Source organism: Anarhichas minor, unplaced genomic scaffold, assembly GCF_050575085.1.
Source record: "Anarhichas minor isolate MPS153535 unplaced genomic scaffold, ASM5057508v1 ptg000024l, whole genome shotgun sequence".
Lineage (NCBI taxonomy): Eukaryota > Metazoa > Chordata > Actinopteri > Perciformes > Anarhichadidae > Anarhichas > Anarhichas minor.
Window position 1 is genome coordinate 11,680,947 of NW_027466470.1, and position 27,533 is coordinate 11,708,479.

At 41.4% G+C, this 27,533-nt stretch overlaps 3 protein-coding genes across 3 annotated transcripts; 1 reads left to right on the forward strand and 2 right to left on the reverse strand.

Moving 5' to 3' along the window:
* Nucleotides 1-5,363: 5,363 nt before the first annotated feature.
* On the reverse strand, nucleotides 5,364-7,899 carry cldn1 (claudin 1). Its single transcript, XM_076098666.1, has 4 exons — nucleotides 7,588-7,899; nucleotides 6,609-6,773; nucleotides 6,314-6,398; nucleotides 5,364-5,526 (listed from the first exon to the last, which is right to left on the reverse strand). The coding sequence occupies exons 1-4, from the start codon at nucleotides 7,808-7,810 to the stop codon at nucleotides 5,364-5,366; spliced, it is 636 nt and encodes a 211-aa protein (XP_075954781.1). The 5' UTR covers nucleotides 7,811-7,899.
* LOC142956890 (uncharacterized) lies at nucleotides 7,781-11,777 on the forward strand. The gene is made up of 2 exons (XM_076098665.1): nucleotides 7,781-8,748; nucleotides 8,905-11,777. Exon 2 carries the CDS (start codon nucleotides 8,911-8,913, stop codon nucleotides 10,474-10,476), a length of 1,566 nt encoding a protein of 521 aa, XP_075954780.1. The 5' UTR covers nucleotides 7,781-8,748; nucleotides 8,905-8,910; the 3' UTR covers nucleotides 10,477-11,777.
* A 6,847-nt stretch (nucleotides 11,778-18,624) lies between these two features.
* LOC142956631 (transcription factor HES-1-A-like) lies at nucleotides 18,625-19,895 on the reverse strand. Its single transcript, XM_076098296.1, has 4 exons — nucleotides 19,788-19,895; nucleotides 19,590-19,685; nucleotides 19,407-19,494; nucleotides 18,625-19,079 (listed from the first exon to the last, which is right to left on the reverse strand). The coding sequence occupies exons 1-4, from the start codon at nucleotides 19,893-19,895 to the stop codon at nucleotides 18,625-18,627; spliced, it is 747 nt and encodes a 248-aa protein (XP_075954411.1).
* Between the last annotated feature and the right edge of the window lie 7,638 nt (nucleotides 19,896-27,533).

Sequence of the window (27,533 nt, forward strand, 5' to 3'; positions counted from 1 at the left end):
TAGCTGACACACTATTTTAAGACAAGTACATCCCCTCATTCTGTACTTTCAGGATCGTTCTGTAATGTTCAAGAGGCCACAGAAGAAAGAAATGATTTTTAGCAACAGCAGCTTAGTTTGCTGTTTGATTTTGTATCCGTTCGATGATTTTTCTGTGATGTCTGGCTGCTGCTCTCTGCTGATTACAGCAGTTTGAGTTAGAGTTTGGTCCAGATCCAGATCCAATACCAGGCTAAAGAGGGGAAAAGCCCTGGAGTTACTGGAAGTGCTGCTCTGTTGATGCACTTCCTCAGTCTGAGTGTGCAGTTGTTTTAGAAAGATCATAAAAATGTCACTCTGAATGACCTTTACTGCAGCGTTCTTTCATACTTTATGGATCATTTGCTGATAGAAAAAAAAATTAATAATTGGTGCTGTGGATTAGGATACAAACATGCCTTTAGTAACTTCTGCATAGCAGCTGTGCACATCGTAACTTTGGGGAAATAGGATTATTGATTTTATACCACTTCTAAAGATATTAATGTTAACTAGAGTGAGAGTCAGAGCCATAGAGAAGTGCAAACAGTGTCATGAAAAGTCAAATGATTAACAAAGTAGGAGGGTAATAGTTAAGAAAAATAAGAATACAACTTTAGTTTATTTGCTAACGATGCTAATGATACGTTTACCTTTTAAAGTCATGGTGCTTATAAGATCACTAGACGTGCGTTCCTGTTTGTCCTCCTTTGTGTCTTCTGTGATTATTATCAAACTAGTAGTATCCATGATTTATGTTGATTGATAATATTTTTCTATGATTTGAAAATATTTGGTAGTTGTGATATTGCATTGTTTAGTTCATTCCCCATCAAACGATTCTCTTTGTTGATTTGTGTAAGGTCAAAATGGTGGTAAATAATACAACCGTTATACAAACATATCAGAATAAACCTCATAATCTTATTATCTATTCGTCTTTATTTTTTTAAACCTTACTAACGATCAATGGCGTTTACAGTTTTTATGTGTATACCTCTCATGTGTGTCAGGTTTTGGGAAATTGATCCAAAACTCTGCCTCTGTTGCCCTCTAGTGGCCACACATGATCACTTTTCACACATTTTCTACAGAATATTTTCACAATGCACTTATTGACTAAATTAACAACAGATACTTTATACTTTCATCTTGTAATTTTCTCAAACGTTAATAGAATGGAAAGATAAAATCTATATCAGCATAACATTGTTTAAAATTGCCCTTTGAATCATATCTTAATGTTTTTGTAGTTTGCAATTTCAAGTATTGTGATTCTTCTTTCACGGCTTTTAAATGCATCCAGAGTTTGCTGTTTATGGATACCTTTTATTAATATGTCCCGTCAGTATATCTTTAACTTTTACTTTGGTTGTACATCACAATACAAAGCAGTGTCACTGACAGTAACATGAGCCCAGTTTAGTTCCTGGAAGTAAGGAGGGAAGAATAAATGATCATCTTCCCATCACCACACCACAACCGCTGGACCTGAACTTTGAGTGCACTTTCGCTGTTTCAAATTCAGGAACTTGAAAAGGACGTCCGTGACATTTGAGTAGAAGGGTCTTCATGATTCATTCTGTATTTTTCTGTGACTTCTCGGGAAGCGACATTGAAGATTCATTAATGTGTCAATAGAGCGTCATTGGGATCAGCTGCATGAGCTAAAATACCACAAAAATAAATGATGAAAACGCAGAAAAAGTTGTTTCTGTGTACTTTAACGATTTTTTTTTTCAGCTTCTTTACGATGCAGTTAATGGTCAGCATCGCAACCCCTAAAATATGAGGGCACCCCAACAACAGGAATTCTTAACAAAATGATGAGTCAGTTATGGCATTGATGTTTTCAAGCCATGATTGAATGACATCTTCAGATATCATTAATGAAGGAATTATGAATTAATGAAGGAATGTTATGATGAAGACTACTCATATCTTAAAGAAATACTTTAGTTTTCTCCATTTGGATCTTATCAACTTCCTCTTGCTGTTTGCTGCACAGTGAGTTTCTATTGCAGTAGTTGTGTCTCTGGAGAGGGAGCCATATATAATGACCACCGTCTGCTTGTTGCTTATGAAGGAATACAATCTTTTTTTTCTAATAACCTATTTTAATTTGAAATAGTGTTTTGCAAAGAATGTGATATGGAGGGTCATCCTCCTGGTGGTCCGGGCTTTTAAGATGCTGATGTTACAAAACCTGGTTTGAGTCCAGATGGGGACCTTTGTTGCATGTCGTCCCTCTTCTTCTTTGTGTATTTTGTGTAGGCTGTTTTTTCTTTTGGATAAACGAGTTCAACATCAATTTGAACTTTATTGTCAGACATCCAGCATTTCAAACAATACTTAAACCATTGCATTTTCTCTCTGTTTTTGATTTCTGTTATTTCTGTTATTTGAGCAGCAGACTCACGGGTTACCAGATGGTGGCGCTTGCTGCTGCAGAATCATTGCACACTGTGTGTTGTGCGAGGTACAATGAAGACAACTCTCTGTTCATACAGTATACTAAAACATATACAGTATTGTTGTGAGCGTGCTGGTTGGATGAGGGGGGGGGGGGGGGTTGCAATTCTACATCACCCCTCCATATAGAGGATCACACAGTGTGAGATTATGTACAACACATAGATGGGTGTAAATTATTTGGAATCAGGTTTTCATAAACTGTGATGCCTTTCGCTGTGAAAAGGCATGTTGGGACAAGAGCCATTGGCTTGAGGTATGCTTGTCAGGAGTCGCTCCCCAGCCTCCTTTCTCTTTGACTGGATTGGTTTTGTTGTCCCTGAGGCAACACATTTCTGCAGCAGTTGCCGCCACATGTTGGACAATGAAAACTCTCCTTTTTAAAAACGTTTTACCGATTATTGTGACTCATTTAATTATCTTAAACATAATATTGCTCACTCTAAAGTCTTTATTTTGCTTTAAAGTTATGTTAAATGGTTAGGTTGAATGTTACTGTCACTTTTCTACAGTGTTTATTTGTTTGCTAGTATTTCTTTTAGTTACTCCGAAACATTAGTCTATAGATAGGCCTACATTTTATTTATAGATCCCTATCTTTCTTAGAAGATGCACGGTATATCTTGGCCATTGCATTGGAGGGATGTGCTGTAATGCATCACTTTGGGAGACACACACACACACACACACGCACACACACACACACACACACACACACACACACGCACATTCTTGCACAGACTTTGTCGAAAAAAAGTCATAAAAACGTCATAGTACGACATGTCGAAAAAACTCATTGTATAGCATGTTGAAAAAAGTCATAAAAAGTCATGTCACTACTAGTACTAAATTAAGACTATTTTGTACTTTTCGAGTACTATACTATACTACACTTTTTCTGAAATTCTAGACTGTTTTTTTATATTATTACTGTTTTTAATTTCTTTCAACATACTATAACATTACTTATTCAGGACCTTTTTGACATAAATTAGAGGTGCAAAAAAACACATTACAGAGACATTATCATTCAAATATAAAAATCATGTCATGATTAACATCCTTCTCAGATGGAATGGAACGGTACCATACTGAAGCAAAGTGCATTAGTGCTCATTAGTGTACACTCAGGCAGCAACCTCTCGTTCTGATAAATGAAGCCAATGCAAAAGTGCCTTAAACTTGCATTCTTTGTAATAGCCAACAGGGTGTAAAATAGACGATAAAGCAAGGTACGCTTTAGGGCGTGGCTACCTTGTGATTGACATGTTGCAACCACTGCGTAGTCTAGTCTGTAAGTTGTCCGTGTTTTTGTTTGACAACTTTACGTTAAAATGAACACTGGTCGACTACAAATGTCTACAAATGTACTCAGCGTTCAGACGTCTTATAATTTCATTCTTTTGTGTCAATTCTGGTTGCGGCCAAAAAAACAAGATGGCGACGACAAAGGTACCGAACCTTGGTTAGGAGTATCACTCGCTCGCACGCACGCACGCACGCACGCACACACACACACACACACACACACCTTTGAAATCATAATTCCCTTGAAATATCTGTAACCCTGTTTTAAAGATACAGCATGTGTAATGAAGGACATCTCCATTACAAGCATTTGTAGCACTTTGTATGGACTGCTTCAAGGAATAAGACACACACTCAAAGGGTTGAATGTGTTATTGAACTGTGTTGATCATTCAATCGTTCTGGTAGATGTAGTAGCCTCCGGTAGAATTGTTTGAAGGCTGGGCCTGTAAAGACAACCATATGATTCATTTGGCTGTCTTTGCCAAAATGATGATTGAGGGTACAATCTGTTGTTTGTTTATGCAATCAAATAGCATGTAGTGTATATTATGTTCAAGTGACTTACCTCTGTTGTGTTTCCTCTGCAGGGTGCTCGGGTTAAAAGAGTACCTGAGCACCAATTTTTAGTTCCGGGAGGTACCACGTATTAATGAGTAGAGGGCGTTAGGGAAGTTGAATTTCCTGTTCGGGCTTTATGTGATCTCTGTTGGGATGTGTAACACTAATAGAGATCATGCAGATGATTGGTATACTATTAGGCTGATACTAATGTATTTGAATGTATTTGTTGTGGTGTCAGTCATTGTGTTGTCAGGTGACCTATACTGTAGTGGGGTTCGAAGTCCTCGCCAGTAAAGCTGCCAGATTCAATCAAGTGCTGTCGCTGCCAGGACCACGCTTAAGATGACTGTCATGTTTTGTGATAATTGTTGGTGAAATAAATATCTGGTTGGTTTGCACCTAACCTCTGTGTCAAGCATGCTGCTCTTGAAGTCCGGCCGCTAAGTGGCCATTCCAACAGCATGAAAAGAACGAGTGGGCATGTGGATGAGTGACACACACAGAGTTAAGAAAATTCAAAAGTACTGAGAGATGCAAGAACATTGTTGGCTTGCAGGGGTTTATATAGGATTTGAACACCAGCCATATGTTACACATCAAACCAAACCTGAATGCTATAAAAACATACAATACTACAAAAACAATGAGGATTTTATTTTACATGATTTGATAGAATAGTGGTAAGAATCCAAACAAAGCAATTAACAAAAGTAAAACGCACACACTGAGCAGATTTATATTAAATGGGTTATAGTTGTGGTCATCTGTAATATTGATTTCCATTGTGAATATGTGGAAGTTCCCTGCAGTACAATATGTTTTTCATTTTTTCAAATTTTTGCTGTCTATGAGCTATATACACTACCAAAGAATGGAGTGTATTTCCAAACAAATATAAACATACACCAAAAACAACACCTGCAAATATACACATTGTAAAATATTAAGAAACAGAAATCTGAGTAACAGAAGACAATTGCCTGCAAAGACCACGTTCTCCCTCAGACGTAGTCCTTGCCTGGCTGGCCTGCAGAGCGGGACGCTGGGTAGCGGGGAGATTTCCCAGAGTCCTTGCTGGAGCAGTTGCAGCAGAGGAAGCTCCCTCCTATGATGATGAGACTGGCCGCTCCCCATCCAACAAACAAGGCACTTCCGAATTCATACCTGCGAATTATTCACACATCACATTGATACTTATGCTTGCATTTGGAAAGGGCAAGCATTACAAGTCATCAAGTCTAAATACAAGCTGAATGTATTATATTTAATTGTGCTGGATCTGATTTACAGCAGTACAATTCAAAGATCACAACACGGCTCCAGGTCAACTGTTTCCCCTTTTTTCAGTTTTTATGCTAAGCTTCATATTTACTAGTATTTTCCAAATTATCCAGTCACCATGTATATTTAGTCGAGTACTTTACTTGACTCGGCTACAATTCTGAGGTACTTGTAGCCTACTTTATGTTGAGTGTTTCAATTTTATTGTACTTTACATGCTTACTTTTGTACTTTTTACTCCACTACATTTATGTGACACATAATTACCAGTTAGTTTGCAGATCAAGATTTGCCAAACAATATATACGATCCATTTACAAAATATAGTGTAGAAAATAGTTCCTGGCCAGCAAGGGATTCCACTTTTGATACTTAAAGTACATTTTACTGATATTACTTTTGTACTTTTACTTGAGAAATACCTTGAGGGAAGGACTTTTACTTGTATAAATCTTTACAGAATGGTATTGATACTTGTACTTAAGTAAAAACTTCTACGCCACTGAAAATATCAAACCTTTTCTTTAGGTGTGTAATACTACCTGATTACAACAGTACAGTACAAAAGATAGTTTAGTTGGCATGAGTCTATCCTCTGTGTCATTACACACAGACACAGTGATAATTAGTGTGGATTCCTGACCGAATGTGCAGAGAAGGACGACCTCACCTAGAATTAGTCGGAGTGAATGGGTCGTAGAAGTCCGTGGCTATTCTGTGGCCATACCAAGATGTTCCCGCCAGAGCAAGCACACCTGAAAACCATGAACGGAAAAACATTTTATAGATTTGCAGGTTAAAAAAATGCAAGACTGTGTCATCTGTCATGTACCAACATTTCTATGAACCCATGAATTCACCTCAAGCCAAATCATGTCAAAGATGTGTTGCAATACAGTGGTCAAAACAAAACACACAGTGGTGTGGTGCAACATCCTGCATGTGTGAAGTGAATGGACTCTGACCAGCGATAATGAAGATAACCCCTCCAGCTAGAGCCACTTTGTCCTTCTGCTCCGGTTGATCTGCCATACAGGTGGTGCACCTCATGCCCACCATGTCCACCAAGATAGAAATAAAGCACAGCATGATGGAGCTCAGCATCAGCCCACGTGTGCCCTGTACAATCCCTAGAAACAAAGACACGGCACAGAATCAGAGATTGGAGCAGGTTTCATGCAATTTCCCAGCTTTCTAATTTTTTTATTAATTTCCGTCTGGGTCATTCCTGTTCTGACTTCAAATACATATTAATTGCAAACAGTGATTACTTGTGACTACTTGCCCCTATTTCTAATGTATCTTAAATGATAGCTTAAACAAAACCTAAGCTTAAGAAAGTTCTTTATTAAATCTCATTGTTCTTCTTGTTTACAACAGGCACAAAACAGGGGGGAGTGCAGAGGACATGAGTCACATCCAGCTGATGTGTACTCGAAGCATTCCTATCTGATGAAGCACATATCAACCTTTTATCATATAGAAGTTAAAAATCTATTTACAAAGGCTACATTTACATTTGAAATCCAACACAATCCATAACTTCTATCTCTCTTAAATTGATTTAAAAAAAGAATAGGTGTTTTTCAGCCAGCTGCTGGTATTTGACGGACATGTCTCAGCTTGCAAACCATTTTTAGGAAGGTTTGAATGCCCAGAGAGATCCACACATTCCTCTTTTACAGCATACAGGCCCACAAATCTTTCTTTTAAAATTTATACATTTCCTGAATTCATAAAATATTGAAAAAAATCTAACAATGTTTCACTATCCCATTTCTCATTTTCTTCCCACATCCATATTTCTGTAGAAGAAGAAATGATGATGAAGGGAAATGATTTAGGACACAATATACTGTGATTGTTATACGCTCACTGTGCTGGGCCTGATGATATGATCAGTAGTACAGTATAATGAAAACATGATATGTATAACAACATTACCTGGTAGTTGCAGAAGTGAATCATACACTTTACACTGAACCTGACCAGTGCTCTGTGATACACAGCTCTTCCACAGCCCTTCATACATCGCCTGAGCCGTGATGATGTTGTCTCCCGCGTACGACGAAGCTTTCCATTCCACCATGATTGTGGATGCTATTGAGCCAATGAAGCCCAGGAAGGCCAACGTGAACCCAAGGAGCTGTATACCTGCATTGGCCATCGTTTGATTTCAGAAAATGTAAATGATGAAAGTGGAAAAAGTTCAAAAAGATAAAAAGGATCCTAAATTTGTCTTGATGTAGTTCCCGGAGGCTTGGGGTGGTGGAGCTGATCCAAAACAGTGTAAAATTACCTGTGCATCCTCAAGGAACATCCCAGAGGAGAGGGAGGATCCAAGAATGTCATCAACTCTGACTTCAAAGTTAGGAGGAGCAGGCTGACACCTAGTGGAGGAGATGGTCTCCTTCGACGACTGAAACCTCACAGGACTCAAACACAATTCACATTTTGTATTTACACTACAGCTGAGGTTGTGCTTTCAAAAGCAATTGAAACTAATTTGAATGGATCATTTACAATGCTCAAGCTCTCCAATTGATGCCTCTCTGTGTTATTACTCTATATGAGACCCTGGCTGTTTTTAGCCAGGGTCTCTCATTAAAGAAATGATGTGTCTTCAAAGACCTCCAGGTTAAATAAATAGAAGTAGAAGTCGCACTGGTTGTAGAATTATTTCTGGTGGACAAAAATAATTACTGGAAAGAGTAACTTTTCTCGTGACAGCACATTCCCGCTCGTATCTATTTGCTTTGTTTTGGTAAATAGTGACACATCTCTGACAGACTTCTGCTGAAACTAATACTAATAAAAAAGACAGAAGCCTCAGTCACCCAGAAGACCGTATTTTTTTGACATGTTGTATATTAATATTAAAGTATCAAATAAAAGTTTCCTATTTTCTGCTCTGTGAGTTGAATTGCTGGACAAAAGGAATGTCCCCTTTTTTTTGTGAGCAAATGAAAGCATAGCAGGAGCTGGCCGCTGACCAAAGGTTTTTGTCTTGCCTAATTCAAACGTGTCGTTTGCACTTTGTGTCAGCTGGCCTGCGGATTGACAGGGGGATTTGTTTCAATGCTACGGGATCCCTGTAACACACAGGTATGTTGGATTTCTTTTCTTTTTTTAAATAGAAAAATACTCATTCTTCTCTCATTGGAACAAACAGCTTCAGTACCTTTATTCTACTCTCATATCAAAGTAAAGTCGACTTTAGTTTCCTGTTAATTTATAGAAACTTTCTTCATGTTTTGACAGTGAAAAATGGACAAAGAATTGGGCCTGATTCTGTTCCTGGCACTGCTTCTCTGCCACAGAGGCCACACACAGTCACAACCCTCTTGTCCATACAATTGCCAGTGTTTCACTTCAGTCCAAATACTGTGTTCTCATGAACAGATGACCTCTTTACCCAGGAACATGTCCAGGCAGGTCAAAGGCTTTATCCTGATCAATTCAGCCGTATCGTACCTGTTCTCCCACACTTTAGAGGAGAGCCCCCAACTCACCAAGCTTATCTTCCTAAGTAATGGACTACGAAGTGTTCACTCTCAGGCTTTTGAGTATCTGACTGAGCTGCAGGAGCTGGAAATCAGTGGGAACCCCTGGCTGGAGCATTTATATTTGGGGACTTTCTCAAAGCAGGGAAACTTGACTAAACTGTTGCTTAACTTCAACCGGTTCAAGACCTTGCTTCCTGGCACGTTTGACTCTCTTAGACAGCTCGAAACTCTGCAGATGAAGGGCAACATCATATCAGATCTGCCTCCATTCCCTTTCCTGAACCTCCATAATCTGCGTGTCCTGGATTTGTCCCAAAATATGCTTAAAGACGTAAAAAGGGAAACCTTTTCTGGTCTGGCAAGACTGGAGATCCTGAGAATGAACAACAACCTCATCAGCAATCTGACATCTGACATGTTCCACAATATGTCTCAGCTGATAGAGCTGCACTTTGAGGGGAATAAGATATCAGAACTCGCTGACGATATCTTCTTTGTGTTAACCAAACTGAAGGTGCTGAACCTCCGCGGAAACCTACTTACAATTTTCAGCGATACAGTGTTTGGATTCGAGACAACAAATTTGAAGGAGCTGAATCTAAAAGGGAACAGATTGACTGAGCTGTCCTCTCTGGGCAGTTTGACGTCTCTTACTGACCTCATCTTGTCCTCTAACCAGCTCTCTGACCTTCCTGAGGACATTTTTAGAAATGTTACAGCCCTTGAGAACCTTGATCTGTCTGAAAACCAGCTCACCCTGCTGCCTGAAATGATTTTTCATCATCTATTTAGCATCAATGGAATATATCTTCACAAGAACAACCTGAGCAAGGTGGACAGTAAACTGTTTGAGGACCAGATTCTCCTTCAGCAGCTCTACCTGTCTGACAACCAGCTGGAAACTCTCCCACTGGGCCTTTTCGACCCTTTTGTCATCCAGTACACAGTGAGACTGCACGGGAACCCCTGGAAATGTGACTGCCACATGTCATATCTGCACGACTGGATGCTGGAAAACAGCAGTGATATAGAGATGCTGGACAGAATGCTCTGCGCGAGCCCCGATTATTTGAGAAGACGGCCAGTCGTCTCCATCGAAAAGGACCAGCTGGTGTGTCCGGTGTCTAAAGATGACATGCCTGATCTCAGGAGCTGTAGCCTTCAAGCTACCGGTGACACTGTAATTATCAAATGTAAAGTGGATAAATGCTCTCCACTGACAGTGAAGGTACAGTTTCAGGAGGATGACGGCAGCATTATGGAGCATATTTTGAAAAGTGAGCGTCAATGTAGCAATGAGACAATAATCGAGATCCCTGTTCAGTAGCTTTTCTTCTTATTCAGACTTGTTCTCTGTGCAAATACATTGTCATGCATTCAGCCTTTCTTCATACAAAGGGTCGCATCATATGTTCTGACTGTCACAGTCAATACTCTAAACAAACCTCTAACTCACTGTTTGATAAGCATGCTGCTGAATGATAAGAGGGGTGGATGAACCCTTTTCTTGTGAAGTTCAAAGTTCAACCCGCTGCTTTTTAAGATCACTGCTAAAAGGAACTTTGAGTAAACATCTGCTAACATGTTGAATCTCAGTAGATGCTTCTGCCTCCCTTGTTTATGTACACTGGCATTGTCAAACGGAACATCATCAGAACAACAAGTACAGAATACTTAGGAATGTTTTGGAACAGATGCCAATGTACAAGGTCAATAAAATGGATTATTTGCTTCTTAAAAGGATTTGTTTGAATTGAAAATGTACAACACTTTGAAAAGGCAGGAAACATAGGCTGTCCTTAAGGCAGTGTCAGAGGAAGTATTCAGTATTCAGATCCTTCACCTAAAGATCCCAAGTTGTAGAAAGGGAGATTTCCATGTCTTCTTTCATTATAAAGCAGGTCTATGTGCTATAAATACTGTATCAAGTATTGAGACGCTCAATCCACTGAGAGATGCACACTGCCCACATTCAGGAACTGTGCTTTTAAACTAATCAGGACTTGCATAAGGTTGTGATGTCACAATACAGTCACCGGTAGTTGACAACAAGCCCCCAGGAAGAGCAGCTAATTTTATACATGGTGGCCAAACTATGACCAAAGACCAAAGACTTACAAGAGATGTCTTTCTTTCTTTTTTTTTTAGGTGAATCAACTTCCCAGTTGGAACACTTGAATAGTCCTAAAAGTAGGAAAGTGCACTAGTAGCTGAGTTCAGAGTTATTTTCCTTCCTCCTTTCATGTGAATGATCCCGAGGACGAGGATGGACCAGGGGTTTGGAGGCGGGGTTAAAGGAGATGTTCGTGTGCTTGCTCGCCTGAAGATCCAGATCATTTCATCTGAATTTTATACTGCGATTTTTTTTAGAAAACTTTTTTTGCTTCACGCACCACTGAGCAATATCATAGGAATGAATGGGCCGCCGCCTCCGACGCTCCATCCAGTTCACTTTATACATCCATGGTTGACCCACACAATGAGGCCCAATCCCAATGTCCCTCCTAAGGCCTTGAACCCTGAACCCTCAGGGATTTACTGACGTCACCTGGTAAATGGTTGAGTGTGAGAGACTGTAAGGGCTTAAAATGGTGTAAATATGAATGTTACAGCACTTTGCTGCAACACGACAACGTTAAACAATATTAATATTATTTACAATTGTGGGTATTTATTTTATACTTTTTATTCCTTGATTCTTTCAGGCTCTTTTCTCACAAGATGAGAGTTAATATTCAAATAATCTATTTACTCGTTTTTGTCAAAACAGCGACTAAATTAAATGTTTGATGAATAAATCTGTGTAATATAATCTCTGCTTCAATTCCTCTGATTTCATGTGTTTTTATGTTCCATCTTTAATCATTAATGTTTCTGGGTAAATGTAATTTGTCTCCATGCTTCCACTGGTAACCCCGTGTTTAACTTCAAATTGCTATGAATTGTGGGTAATTCCCTTGCGCAAAGTCTGCAGAAGTGCGGACTTACGGAAAGGGATCATAAAGGGCTCAAAATGTCTGCAAAAGAGCCTCAAACACTCGATGATTTGACAGTGGGGCAGTCCTAAACCCTCACGGACTTTATAGGAGTGCACCCTAAAGTCTGTGAGTACGTGGAGACAACAAAAACGCAGATGAGGAAGACTGAAAACGCTGACCAAGCAGAGCAGACTGGGTTTTTTCCCAAACAAGGCTTAAAGAGACAGGTGCTAAAACTGAGCGTTTCAGACGGAGGGTGAATACAGGTATATTTAGGCCAGTAAGACAAAAAGTATGTTTTTTTTTAATATTCAAGCATGTAAATATGTTCTGGTAGAAACCCTGAATACAAGTAAGAACCGGGAAAAGAGCATGATATATCTCCTTTAACTGAATGTTTCCATACTACAATGTAAAAATACTCAAATTCAAGTCAAAATGTTATTTGAGTAAAAGTGTGGAAGTGCCATCATCAAAATGTAATTAAAAGTAGAATAGCTCTTGTCCTTGTTGTGATATATATATATTATTGTATATTATGTGATTTCATTATTATTACCGATGCAATAATGTGTATGCAGCATTTTAATGTTGTAGTTGGCCAAGGTGAAGCTAATTTATATATTATTTTATATTTTTTACAGGATTGTAGACGTGAACCATCCCGTCATCTAGGGCTTTCAAAAGTTGATCGAGACCCTCTGATCACTCCACTGCTCCTGAACAATAGGAGGGACGATAACGAGTGAGGGAGGAGGGATGCCCCGGCACAGCAAGGCTCACAGATGGCTTCACCTTGAATACAGCACTCTAACCCGGGGTTAATAAGGGTCAAAGGCCAGGGGTCGATTGGGTCCTCGGTCCGAGTTGAATGACATCACAATTCACATGACAAAAAGAGGTGACTGTCTTACTTCCAAAGTTTGGAGTGATGGCATGAAATTGGAGGTAATCTACACTTGAGCAAAACTATGGCCTAAACAGGACATTTAACATGTAAAGCACTGGGTTGTTAGCTAATGAGCAACAAGACATGTGCAAGTCTTTAAATGCATATCTTTATTCAGTGAGGGTGCCGGGGTTTGTATTGATAATATAGAACAGCTTAAAGAAGAGTAATCACAGTCAGGCACAGCACTGCTTTCATTAAAAACATGTTTTTGAAAGGCTCTGACAAACCCACTGTACGTCACCTGCCAAGCGCCAAACGGCGACAAGGTGACAAAGCTCAGCGACAAGCTTTTCTGGAATTTATGATAATATTGCATTCAGGATATTCTGTATCTTAAGTTACATTTTACCACACAAACTGTGGTTGATATATTTTGCTTTTTTGATAAATTTGCCATCGCCAGTAGAATTTAAAAGTTCTGTGGGTTTGAGCAACGACTTGTCGCACAACATATTTGTACAGATTAAACTACTGTTCGGTACAGCATAGATTTAGAGGTTGATAGAGTTGTCTTCAAAACCAGAACACCTGTCAGCATCCGTCACTGACAATTACTCTCATTGGCCTTGCAAACTCACAGCAGCGGGGTCTGAGTGCCGTCCTGAGGCCCGATGAAAAGCAGCACTGACCCCCATGGTTAGATCCCATCTCTCTGTCCTGCTTAGTGGGCAGTTAGTGCCGGACACCACGCTGCATACAGCACCTCTTTAGATGGGAAAGGAAAGAAACAGAGGGGTGGAGACATTATCTGGTGAGACGCACAATGTCCGAAAAAACACAAAGCGCTGGGGGGGTTTCCCACAGAGTTTAGACCGGTCTGTGAGGAGGGAGGTGGCAAGGGCTGGGCAGAGTCTTCGGGACAAAGAGTAGAGGTCATCTCAGACTCAATGCCTGGGGCAAGAATCCAAGAGGAGAGTTTTTGATCTGAAAATGTAAACTAATTTCAGATCAGGTGTATCATCAATATTATCATTGATGATATCATACTGTATTAAGAGCTGTGCATATGTCTGGAGGACAACAATTATAGACGCTAATAGTACATTTATCTCTACTTTGATCATGATGCTCATTGTTTTGGAAGGGTTTCAGCTTCTCTTAAATGAGCTCAGTCATCCGTGAAATGATAACCATCACCAGTTGCTATTATGAGGGCAGGTGTCTATTAGATTCTCTCTCTCAGCCTATGAGATTGTGATACACATCCTCCATGACACGATGACCTAAACATCTCAAGGACACAAATAGGCCATTTTGCACACTCAAAATGGGAGCCTTGCTTACAAACAAGGGTCAATATTTACCCCTCAGTGCACCCAGGCCCCTGGGTGAAGGCTAAATTGGTTTTGCTGACCAAATTAAGAACAGCTGACCTGATGTGGGTGTTAAGTGGATGTGGAGGTGTTAACCAGAATGGTAATCTTTTGCATGATACGCTGGCTTTTGTCTTGTCCGTCCTTATTGGAGGACAACAAGAGGCTATAAGCTCCTTATCATCCCATTACAATTATGGAGGAGGAATCAGGAACTATGGCCCTGCGAAACCCTGCTCTTATACGCCTACACTTGTTTTGTCTTCAGCCCCTCAGTTAGAGATGTTTTATTATGCATGCATGCAGCCTGTATTGCAGGGTCACTGCCAAACCTAGCAGTTTGTTGCTGCAAAACAATTGAAAAAATACCTCCCACACTCCAACTACCAGCAGCAGAAGTAATCCAGAGTAATTCCACAATGGAACGACATACTAAAATGTTGCTTGAGTGCTCTTGACAAATTATGGTTTAGCAAAAGCCCTGCTAAGCATCCTTGATTTAACATATCATGAATACAGTACCATCAGGTCTAAAGCTTGTCATGTTTTGGTTCTAAGTTTGAAGAGAAAAGCCTTGACTTGTTTAAGTGTCAAAACTAGGCATCCTCTCCAGTACTCCTCAAAACCATTATCTGAAACATTGCATTTTGGTTCAAAATATACTGTAAAATTTATAAAAATTAAGAAGAAAAAATCCGAAATATAGGTTTGTTTTTTATAAAATCACGTTATACTCAACGGACACCCGGCTGACATCTTGGACACTCCACTAACAGAATATGAAAACACACTCAAAGAAAAAGTCAAACCATAAAATACCTGAATGAACGGTTTCCTTCTGAATTCTGAACACTTTTCTCTCAAATGGTAAACAAGATAAAATGATCAAAATCCATCCCATAACGTATGAATACAGCACTCATCTCAGTGCAACTTAAGCCTAAAAAAACACAACTCTCTGCGCAAGCTATCGCCCCTATCATTAATCGATTCAGATTACAAAATCTTTAGTAACGTATCAACAATCAAATCAAATCAATAATTTCATCTCTTATTCATCCAGATCAGACAGGATTTATTCAATCATTCCTCCAATAATACACGCCGCCTTTTTAATTTGAGGAACACATCCTATTGTAACAAAACCAAAACACTTATCCCGTCTGCAGATGCAGAAAGGACGTTCAATAGAGTAAACTGGACATTTCTCAATGAAACCTTTAAAATGTTGTTTGTAGAAACAAGAGAAGATGACTTAATCCGCTGGATGACGTTACCACTATCCATCATGGATCAAATCTCTACTGTGAAGATGATGATACTACCAAAAATTACCTATAAACGATGATCCCACACACCTTTTTTCATTTCTATCATTCGTCCATGCATTTTGTCGGCTTCCCTTTATTTCTTATAAACTCTGTCAGGTTGGCTCATGCCTCACACATTGTGTGTCAGGGTAGCCAGGCCCAAAGGTTAAGGCTGAACTTGGAGCATTTGCACTATGGGAAGTTCTCACTTCAAAAGGACACCTGCAGTGACAATGTATCTTCACGGTCTTCTTCATCGGTCTTCGTTGGCGAAGAAAACAAGACCTCCACTCCCTCACCCCGACATTCAACACAACATCTCCTTTGAAGATGTAATGACTTGTTGTGATGCAGAGTTACTTGGTTTTCAATAGTCACACCATTATCACTCTGTGTGGGTCCAAAGTGATAAATGTTCCACTTATTGTGTCACGCTGATACTAGAATTCCCCCCCGGAAGCTCCACTTCCATCAGTATGTTGTTGAGATTTTCAAAAACAACCAGCTAAATCAAAAAGGGATGAATTGGAGTGAAGGGACAAAGAGCATTGTTCATTCACTATTTATATCGACTGCATAATCTATTCATTAGCATTGATGTGAACCATCGCTGAATACTTCGACCCCCATCAAACACCATAACAACGCTAAGAACAATACTACCCCGATTCACGCACAGAGGCGGAGGCAGTGAGGGTTTCCGGTGAGTGTCAGGGGGAGACCGTCTCTACAAGCAGGGAACCTGTCACTGTTGTCACTTTGTTTGTGAGGGGAGGCCATCAATCATGGACCACAGCGAACCCTGCTTCACATTAACTAGTCCCTGCGTTACAACGTTTGGGAAAATACTGCATCAAAGTGGGGTTTTGATTGGGGGGGGGAGGGGGGGGGCAGGGAGAGGGGATAAGAAACAATTAGACAAAGGATGGAAGTAGGGGACCAACACCAGTAAACAGCGCACATTTCTTCAAGAGTGGCTGTCATCTATTGAAGCTCCTCCATCAAAACCACTCCAGGTTCTGCATCATATATGGTATGGATAGGAGCGACCTGTCAGCACTTCACTGCTCCTGTTATCTGAACAGCCTGGCCTGACGAGTTCTCAAAAAGCCTTTAAGACCAGGACCTTTGAGAGCGGCCAACAATAAGCCTTCTTTATCACGGTGAAAGTGACAGCATGGTCCTCTCCCCCCTCACAGCCATTAAACCTCTTCCTGGATAAACAAGGGGAAGGCCCTTTATGAAGATGGAGAGGCTCACAAAGAGAGGAGCCATTGAGCCACTGAGGGGCCCGTCTTTGTTTTTGTGTTCAGGGTCTTCTCAAAGGATACTCTGATAGGAGGGGGAGCTCTTATTTTTGTCTTTTAGAGCTCCTTACTGCCAGTCTTCTCTCAGCTGTGCCAAAACAAAGATGTAAACTTAATTGACTGTATCATTTGCACAAAGTGAGGAGTTTTAACAACTGTTTGAGTGTCCGATTGATGATTTCTTTCACATTTACATGGCTCCTTATGTTGAAATGCAGAATTCAAAATTATTTTTAATATTTGCTCCTAGCCACAGATTAACATTTACTCATGAGTGCAGAATATTGTGCACCCGTTTCTCAGTTCTTTGAGAAACAAGAACGACAGAGAAACGAAGTGGTTACTCCTGCATTTATTTCTGTTATGACCCTTAAATTCCCAGAATATTAAATCAGGAACAACCCAATGGTCATGGATTGTGTGCGTGTTTGCCTCCGGAGGTGCCACCTTTTGATGCTGTCAAAGGGAGGCCCTGTCTTCTGGTGATGGGCTGCCATGTCTGTTGATGGGTTGCGAGATTTAGGACAACATGCTGATGGAGCTGCGTCGTCTTTGGAGTGTGAATGAGGGGCACCTGTGACCTCTGGTTCACGCTCTGCTTGTGGCCCGCTGAGTGAGCACCACGCTCAGGACACACGCTGGGACTGTCAGCTCTTCAACCGTCCACTAAATGGGCAATGATCGGACGGGCTCTGCAGGTCTGCTGCTGATAAACTAGTGTGCACGCAAACACATTTAACATCAAATCAAATCAGATTCCTTGTCGGCTTTATCAAAAGTTTGAATCATTCTCTAAATATCGCTCTTCTGATAATGCAGGGAAGACACCTCAAAAAGTAACAACATACACTTAATCCCTGAGTAATCCCGGGAATTGATTTAGTCTGGTCTTCATTTAGCCCCGTCATTATCTTTACGATCGTGCCCTAATCTATTTCAGCGGGATTTCCAATCTGGCAGGAGCTCAGACAGACCTGCATGCAACAGACCCTGCCCCACCCTCCTCCCAGCACTGAAAGCACGCCTCTCGTTTCCTCTCAGTTTCCTTACCTCATTAGAGAGGTATTTACTTTCAGCCAGAAAGCAGGTGTCACTGTCACTGCAAAGGGGACGGTCAGGTGTGGACCAGGCACCTAGGAGGGGGGCTATAATTAAAGGGCTGCTGTACACGGGATGGTAATTGAAAAGATTTGTACAGCTTTGAGATAAAGTCAAAGTGTAACCTATATAGCATTTTTCAAAAGTAGCACAGGCTCATCTGCCTCTAAATGAGTAGACATCAGCATGACAACCTGATGGGGTTTTTGAGGGAGGAGAGATGACAAAGACGCCATAGCAGCAAGTATTCTATCATAGAAATATTTTTATTGATCTCAAAAAATACAGTGCTTTTCAAAAATGTTCCTGACCTGCTGGGGCAAATGTGTCGTATCAAAAACAGGGAAAATCACAGCAAGCAAGAGGCCAGGAATATCTCCTAATGTCCATATAAAAAACACAAATGTGTGTGTAAACATCCCTCTCAAGTAGGTTTTTAAAACATTTACAAAATGTACAAAAATACGTTCTAGTGTGTGATAGTCCTTTTCCTCAAAAAATCAGTTGAGCTGATATCCTACCATGGTCTCCACACATCTGAGTCTAAGGTGACCCGAGGTGCGACAGGTGACATGTGATGATTGTTTTGTGCTCCGAGAGGCATAAGAGCTGCGCTGGGAACAAGAAAAGCAAACTGTCCATCCGGTGTTGGCACCACCTGGAAGCCACCGTACAGTTTTATCGCTTCTGGGGAAGTGTGCATTGATGAGCCACTTTTGGACGGCATCTGTGGAGCGGAGGCCGCTGGAATCTGTGTACCTGTCTGTCCGAGGCTCAGGGCAACCGGGTGAGGTGTGTAGAAGTTCACGGTGTTGATCTGGGTCACGCAGGATGCCAGGTGGCTGAGGAGACGAGTCCTCACATCTGTGTTCACCCCTTCACATGTAGAGAGGAAACGGGTGACCTCTCCTACACACTCGCTGAACCCGGCTCTGTATTTACCCAGGACGGATGGGTCTGTGTTCACAGCAGCTGGAGACGAAATACAAATATATACAAATGAATACACAAATAGATAAGATTGTGTTCTATACTTTAAAGGGAATAATAAGAAATTAAGATATTATGAATAAAAAGAATATCATTAAATAATTGGCAAATTGGCTCACTTGAATAATGAAAATAATATTTTATTCACTTGGTTGGGGCTTTGTGTAATCAAGCCTTAAGGGCAAGCACACCAGCTGTGTGTGAGCAATAAATCTTGGCGACCCTGGGTACATGTTTACCATCTAAAGTTAGACATCCAAGAATTATTGCGCACACATCAACATAAATCCAGAAACGGCAGCTACATACCAGTCATCTGAAGTCGCTGCAAGTTCCTGAGGTGCTTCACAGTCATCTCAAGGATATCCGCCTTCTCCAGTTTGGAGTGTCTGGAGCTCTAAACGGACGAAAGTGACCATTAAATGCTGAATGTGGTTCCTAATTTCAATCCATCTTAATCTTGGAATAAAGATTTAGTGTGGAGATCCTTACATCTTTCTTGAGTGCGTCCAGGATGAGAGTCTTCAGCTGGCCCAGACTCTCGTTGATGCGCGCACGTCTCCGCTTTTCCATGATTGGTTTGGAGGACTTGAAATAGAAAAGAAAAACAGTTCATATGACAGTTTCAAAATAAAACGATAGATGTGAAACAGAAGCATGTTTACAAAACAAACTGTTCCGATAGCCTACCTTTCTGTTCTCTGACAGACTCCGGGGTTTTTCGGGTGTGGGGTCCCCACTTGCCGGTGTGGCAGCCACGGCGCTGGGAGAGGTTCTCTCTAAAGTACCGGCTGGCATCTTCAGGTTCACAAATAAAAGTCGTCCAAAATAATATTTGATCTTTAACAGAATGATGCGCAGCAATAAAAAGTCAGTCTCGTGCAGTGCGTCCCGCTTTCTCGTGGCGCACCACAGAGCAGTTTACTGATGACAAATGTCACAAGTGACTTCTGTCTCCTCGCCAAACTGACATCCAGTCCGCTCCTCTTTCCAGCGCATGGGGTTTATTTATAGAGCCCGCGAGCCTGCACGCGAGCGGCTCGTGTGAGAGTTCCCCGGGTTTCATCATTCCGTCCAATGGGCGCGCGGGACACGGTGCCGGGGAGGCGGCGGGCTCGTGCGACAAGGCGCTCTCATTGGCTACCTGTCAGGATGCTGAGAGACTGTTTTACAAAGAAGAGTTACTCTGTTTAAGCAGGTTTATGAGGAAAACTGCTTCTCCTGCAGCGAGTCAGGTGTGTTTCCTCTTAAATGGGTTTACTGCCTCATGTTACTGTTGTAGAAATGTTATCAAAGTGGATTTATTTAATCTGATCATGACGCCTTAGCTGAAACAAATATGCGTGTTTGCACAACTGTTTTGCTTGAATAAAAAAATTAAAATAAAACGTCGCTCAGCAGCTGCAACAACAGATTAAACTGTAATTAATGTTAAATACATTAGTCGATTTGGTGGTTTAACCTGTTCTAATAATACATTTGCTAATGCATTACTTGTTTGAATTACATTCTTGGTTTTAGCTTTATATTATTTCCGATTGCATTGCTTTGACAGGTCACTTTGGGCTATTGTACCTTGTGATGGACAAGATAATTATTTATCGAGTACATTATTGGTTACCTAATACCATAAGTTAACAATTACATTATGTGGTTTAACAGTCTGAAAGTTCAGTTATGCAGCTTCTGCAACAGGACATCTTTTTTTTTTTTTTTTTTTTAACTGTCCAGAGTAGGCTACTTATCCACTTCCAATTGTACAGGTTCTTTATCCGTGTGTATGTCTAACACACACACACACACTTTTTCGGGGGTCATTGAGTGCTTCAGACTTTGAGGTGAAGACCTCATCCTCTGACACACTCCAGGCCTGATGTCCAGTGAAGTAGAAAATCTCTGACACACTCATCTGTCCTCTCGCTGCCGGGAACTCTGACACCTCCGGTCTCTCATCACAGGTTAAGGGCAGGAAAGATAAAGAGGTATATTTCAAACCATCTGAAGACTTATAACAATAATTAAGTTAGTGATATATTATATTTGTGTTTACTTCCAAAAACCTTGAGAGGACCGCATTTGTTTTGTAAAAAAATCAAAACCTGAATTGTCGTTTGCTTGTAAAGTTTATTCTTTTGTCCATAAATGACTGAATTGCTCATTAACTTTTAAAAAAGCAGTTAAAACTGTTATGTTTTTATATCAATAATGTCACTGCTTTAATTCAAACTTAAAGGACATATTGATTATGATACAAAGACAAATCTACAGTGCATATTCTCTGGGATAGAGTTCAGAATTAGGGCCTAAATTATATTGTCTGTGTCTAATATAAAATTAGTATTATTATCTATTCATTTTTAGATGGCGCTATTTCAACTCTGATTTTATACTTTAATTGCTCTTTTTTTGATCACTGGTTACTTTACAAAAACAGCCTCCAGATGTGTCAAACATACATTTATGAGCTACTTTTTATTGTACTGTATGGAAGGTTATGTGTACAAAATCCTAGCAGATATTTTCAAGAGCCCAGTTGTTTTGCACATAAAACCTTTATTTTAATTTTCATGTAGATTCCTTCTCTTTTGTCGAAGTAAAGTTACTAATAAATCCATTTTAATAGCTAATAAATGTATGTATAGAAAATGCTTTTCATGGGGGTTTTTTCATCAACATTCAAAATATTTATTTCAAACACTGAATTTGTTGAGGTAGAAGGAAAAAAAACAACTTAAAATGAGGCTGCTTTCTGTTCATTCGCAAGATAGTGGAATTATACAAAACAAATGATGCTCATGCAGTTTTTTTACTCTGATTTTATAGATAACGGTTATGGAACAAGTCTTTTCCTTGTTTAAATCATTTATCTTGCTAATTTAAAATGTTTTATTCTTATTTGAAGCTCATTGTTTTTTTGTAAAGAATAAAATCCACTATAATAATTATTAGCTGTAGTAGTGGGAGAATTGAATGTAAAAACAGAACATGTGCTGCATGTTGGCAGATACTTTTATTGACAGACATCTCTGTCTCACCAGGTTTACCATCAGATGCCTCTATCCCCCCTGATAGACTTCAAACGCTCTCCTTAAAGCGCCTAAATCCTCAGAAGTGAAATGACCCCAAAAGCCAGGTCAGTGTTTGCATCCACAGTTTCTTCTCTGTGTGCGAGCGTGACAACTTCAAGCACCACTGGCTTCTTTACCTGAGTCAATATCAAATGAAGTTAAATGAAATCAACTCCCAGTCGAAATGGGTTTTATGCGTTATAAATCAAAAGATAAATGTCCATCAGTGTTGATGTTTTCTTTGCTAAAATAACTCATTCAGGATACGAGGACGGTTGCTCTCATTTGCAATAGAACATGAAGACAGACTGTTTTTTAGGTTGAACTCACAAGACACAAAACAAAACAGCTTATTGAATGAACAAAGTAAAGATTTTAGCAGGAAAAGAGGAGCCAAAATGTAATGAGAAATGTGATTCTATCTATGTAAAGTTAATCTCCTAGCTGGATGTTTTAACAAGATGCTCCTTTGAAATAGCCCGAGGTCCTGCTCACAGCAGATGAGAGGGTTTCTGGAGAAGAGGCCACACAACAATAAATCACATCCTATCAGTCCTGTTTTTCAGTGAGCCTGCTGCTCCGCCACAAACAACCCTTTTATTGTGCCGATGGTGATGTTGACATGAAGTTTATAGCGCAGACCTGATGTGTATCAGTGTGGGAACCCTAGGGTGGGAGGCTCCAGGGAGCCAAGGAAGGGTGAGGAAGATATCAAGGCCTAGCATGGTGAGTGATAGCCACAAGTTCAGGAAAACAGGAGCCGAAAGATGTAAATCATTTTTGGTTTTAATCTGAATAACCAGGTCAGAGTCCTTCCTTAGACTTTGATCCAAACAAGACAGACTCAGAAAAATGAAGCCTATTCTCAGACAGCCAAGTCCTTATTCTATTTAACTAATCAACTAATATGATGTTGTCATTTTTAATATCTATAAATGATGTATTTTTTTATTATCCCTATGAGACAACAGGATAGCTGAATCGTCTGCAAACAGAGCTTGAGCAGTTTTCTCATGTCAGTCATTTTATTGTGGATCAAATGACTTTAAACCTGGGAATTACTTCTCATGTAGTGGAGACAAATTTCACAGATTGCAAGGTAAAATATTTTTAAAAAGAGTGCATTGGATAAACCTCTTTGCAGTCTCTACACAGTTGCCAACCTCCTGTCAATGTTCACCTGGTCTGAAGGCTGTGGCCCCCGGCATGCTTTCTCCTCCACCAAGCCACCACCGCGATGTGGGCAGTGAAATGACCATCCTCATCATCAAATACTGCGAAGGTTTTCCTTTCAACTGCTGGTATGAAAACATCTCAGGCCAGGAGGGGAGGGCACAGACAGAGGGGATCACTTAAACATCTCATCCAGCGCTCCGCTCGCTCTCCGTCCCTTCTTCTCCCTTTGAATTCCCCCTTAAAGGGGGAAGGGGGGGGGGGGCCCTCCCATAGCAACTCCCAGCCCCCCGGCTCTGCCTGCCTTTTGTCCCCCTCCCCAACAGCAGTTTCTGCTCCAGAAGCCTTAGACAAGGCCTCCATTAATTGCGGGCCTGTGTGGAATACACGTGGGACAATGGGCCCAACAGAGTGTCCGGCCCCCAGACAAGGCTGGAAACAAGTGGTACAGGAATCCGGCAGAATAGACTCGTCCTGGCTGATGTCACTGAATACATTTACCTACCTCAGAGCGCATTCACTCCGAGCTTTGTTTTATTTGGACAAAAAAAAAAAAGAAGGGAAAGGGGGAGGTAGCAGTATCAATGGAGAAGAGAAGCTGAAGGGGGGGGGGGGGGGCTCAAGGATGGGAAATAACTGGTCGTCATGGCGACCCGCTGAATCAAAAATATGGTCGTATTTAGCGAAGACAGAGATGTAAAAAGGGTAGAGGGCATTAGATTAAACCCCGCGTGAGATAAGAGAAGGCTGAAAACAGAGGTTTAGTTTCTTTTAGCGCATTCAGCCCTGTTTATACGGCAATAAAGAGCGGATAAAGGAGCGGGAGATTAGGAGACTCATCTAGGCTCATGTTTGTCAACAACAACCTGAGTAGTTTCAAGTCAGCTTATTCCAAGTCAGTACACCAGCAGAGAGGATGCTGAGCTATATGGCAAGTGAAGCTGCGGAGGAAAAGGGGACCATAGCAACTGGTATTTCAGCACAACAACCTGCCATCTGTCACCTTAACGTGGTGGGTTCTTTCTCTAAAAGATGCCAGCATTTAGATCTTCAACTTGGAGGCAAAGGCAATGAGACTGAAGTCTTATTGAACTCTGGGTCTCCCCCTTTGAAAAGGGAGCCCAGTCATCGCCTTATCCCTCATCAAATTGAAAAACGCTTTTTGAGATTCTAAGAGAGGCCTCACATTTAATTTTTAAAACCCAGACATGAAAGTGTTCCCAAACCACATTCAGCAGTGGAGAAGTCTTTAAAGGACTAGTTAGCATGTAGATTATATGCATTTCAGTGTATTGTCAAAGTATCTAAGTGTATTTACATGTTAATATGTTCAGGGATACTATCGTCTTGAAAAGGTGTTGGGGGAAGGTTGGTTAACTGTGTATTTTTCCTCTGTGGACCATGGGAATGTGATTTCTTTGTGCCATCAGGGTTCAAACACATTCCTGTAAGGCCATGCATATTATGAGCATCGATTCCTTGCATCAAAACAACCTGTTGATCCTGGCTATAAAGTGAAGCTCCTGTCCATGAATATACTGTAAATTTAACTTAGCTCCAGCTTAAATTAGATTCTTTTTTCCTTTCTGATGGATAAAAGTCCGAAGAAATCGGTTGTTTTATACCAGCGCCAAGCCGAAAAGCTTCAACAAGAGCCCTGCTGATGCACTGCCATGTGGTGCTTATCCTGATCCAAGCTTAGTCCATAACCATGAGTGTGTTTGCATTAGGATTTATGAATGTGAAGATGGCCCATTCTTGCCACTCAAGATGACTCACAAGACCAGCGTTTTTGGCCACTTACGCTGTGAAAGCAGCCCGGGGGATGCCCTTTCAGCACTCGAGGACCTCTGGCTGAGTCCCCTTCACACGGGAGATCAGCCTCACTTGGGAAAAAGTCCCTGCTCTTTACAGGGGGAGCTGTCCTGAGGGATGGCGCGCTCCTTGTCCCAGGGCCTCCCTTCTTCACCTGCCGGCTTAGTGCTCATCACTTATGCACATAATCCCTGGTTAGTGCATGTGATCCACAGGCCCGGGCCCAGGCCCCCGAGCCTCCCCTGCTCACATGCTTGCTGGGTGGCTCCTGGGTGGCCATGGCAACTCTCATCTTCTCATGACAGTTAGAGCCATGGCTCTAAGTCCCTCTTCAGTCTCTGTACGCCTTTTTCTGTCCGCTGCTCTGTGTCTCCTAAAGCCGTCCTCTGTCTGTGTGTTGCTCCAACTATGGCTCTCTGTGTCTCTTTTCTCCCAGTGTGGCTGTTCCCATGCCGAGTCTGAGAAACAGACTATAACTCAGCAACATTGTGACACTTTCAGGAGCCACAAAAGTGCATAGTTTAAATTTAAACTACAGATTGTGGACCAAATGAAGGCCTGACCTCATTTCTATTGCGAGTCTGATCTGTAAACTGAGATTGTAAGATACACTTGTGCACTTCTTTTCAGTGTGGTCACTCCAGGCCTCTGAGTGCAGATCATCTTACGTCGACGCAACCCGGCAGCCTCAACCATTAGTTTGTTTAAAGTGCTGAATATCGCACGGGCCCTCGAGGGAGAGCGAGAGAGGCAACCCAGCAATGTTGTGTGGCCCCACACTAACAAGTGTCACAGTGATCCGGGCCGGTCCTCCCCCTGTGTGAACGCCATGTGAGAGGCGGCTCCATCCATGCCCCTGCCACCTCAACACAAGGCCCTCCATTGACTTCTAACCTGTTGAGGGACCACGGGGGACAAAGAGCTGCGGGGTGGGGCCCGTCCCTCCAACAAGCCTGTGAACAAACGTTAACACGGCTGCATCTGTCCACCCCCTGAATCGCTGAATTTATTGACCAACCACAGAGCCCATTCAGGCCTGGTAGGACTGATAAAGGAAGGGGGACAGGGACGCCACGAAGGGCCGGAGAAGGAGCCCATGCTTACGGGACAGGAGGGAGGAGAAGGCCTTTGTGGCCGTCTGGTAGGTCACAGACCTTTTACCAGACGTGGTTGCCTTTGTATCATCTGTAAAATGAGGCCAACCGTAAGTGAGCATCAGGTTGGCCTTGTGTCCCGACTATAAATCAAGACGAGGGCCTTATGAGTGTTGAAATACTTTCAGAGAAGCTGCAGCAGATTGACATCTGATCGCAGACTTTATGAAGAATAAGTGAAGGCATGCGTTTGCTAACAAGACACATTGAGAAAGCACCCGAAATGATAACTTTTGCTGCACAAAAGTGTGTAACAGTGGCCGTTACTCTACAATTTATTCTAAGCAGTCCTGATCACTTGGCGGGGACTGTTGTGAGTAAAGAAACAAAGACTAGGCATCGGCCCAAAGTACACAAATCAGACCAAAAAACGTATGGGTAGAAGAGAAAGGAGATGAAGTCCAAAATGTTTGAAATAGCACACGTCTGAGCGCAAGCTTGAGAAAATCTTTTTGAGCGAGTAGCTGGCTGTGAGGAAGAAAGGCTGTGTGTTTTAGCTTCTTTAAGTCTCTCCACCACTCTCCATCTGTTGCTCTACCGATACAAAAGGAATACAGCAGAGTACACAAAAACCCATATTGCTTTGTGGAGAGGCAACACTATCCACCAAACTACATCGCAAACACGGATCGAAAGCAAGACATCCCGGCTCTGTGCACATCAGTGTTTACTGAAAAGATGATCCGTGCAAGTCAGGGAGACACACATGAATTCATGATGCCTCCTCATCCTCATCATGAATATTCCCAAAAAGGCTCTTCCCTGATCTGTGGGAGATTCTTTTCTTTTTGGGACAAGCGAGGACCCCCTTCCCTTTTTCACCGTCCCCCTTAAATCCACCCATTCACTGCCTGTAGGCCCTGATCTCCACATGAAATGATACCCCTCTTTCTCCTCCACTCTCGCGCCTTTAAGCGCCCATATGCCAGGCAGCGAGGAGGCTGGGAAAGCCCATAATTGATCAGTAAGTCTTGGCTGAAAAAGTGTGACCAGGGTCAGCCCCCCAACGAAGCACGCAAGAGTGGCTTAATATACAGATTTATTGGGAAATGTAACGGGAGTTCTGCAGAGCAAACACAGGGATATTTGTTGCCAAACACTGAAACATTTTGTGGAAATAAGAAAAGTACAAATACTGTATTGCAATTTTCAAAAACTTATTCCCTTAGTAAATGTTATTTCTTATGGTAATAAAGAGGAAATGTAGGTGACTAATTGTCATATTT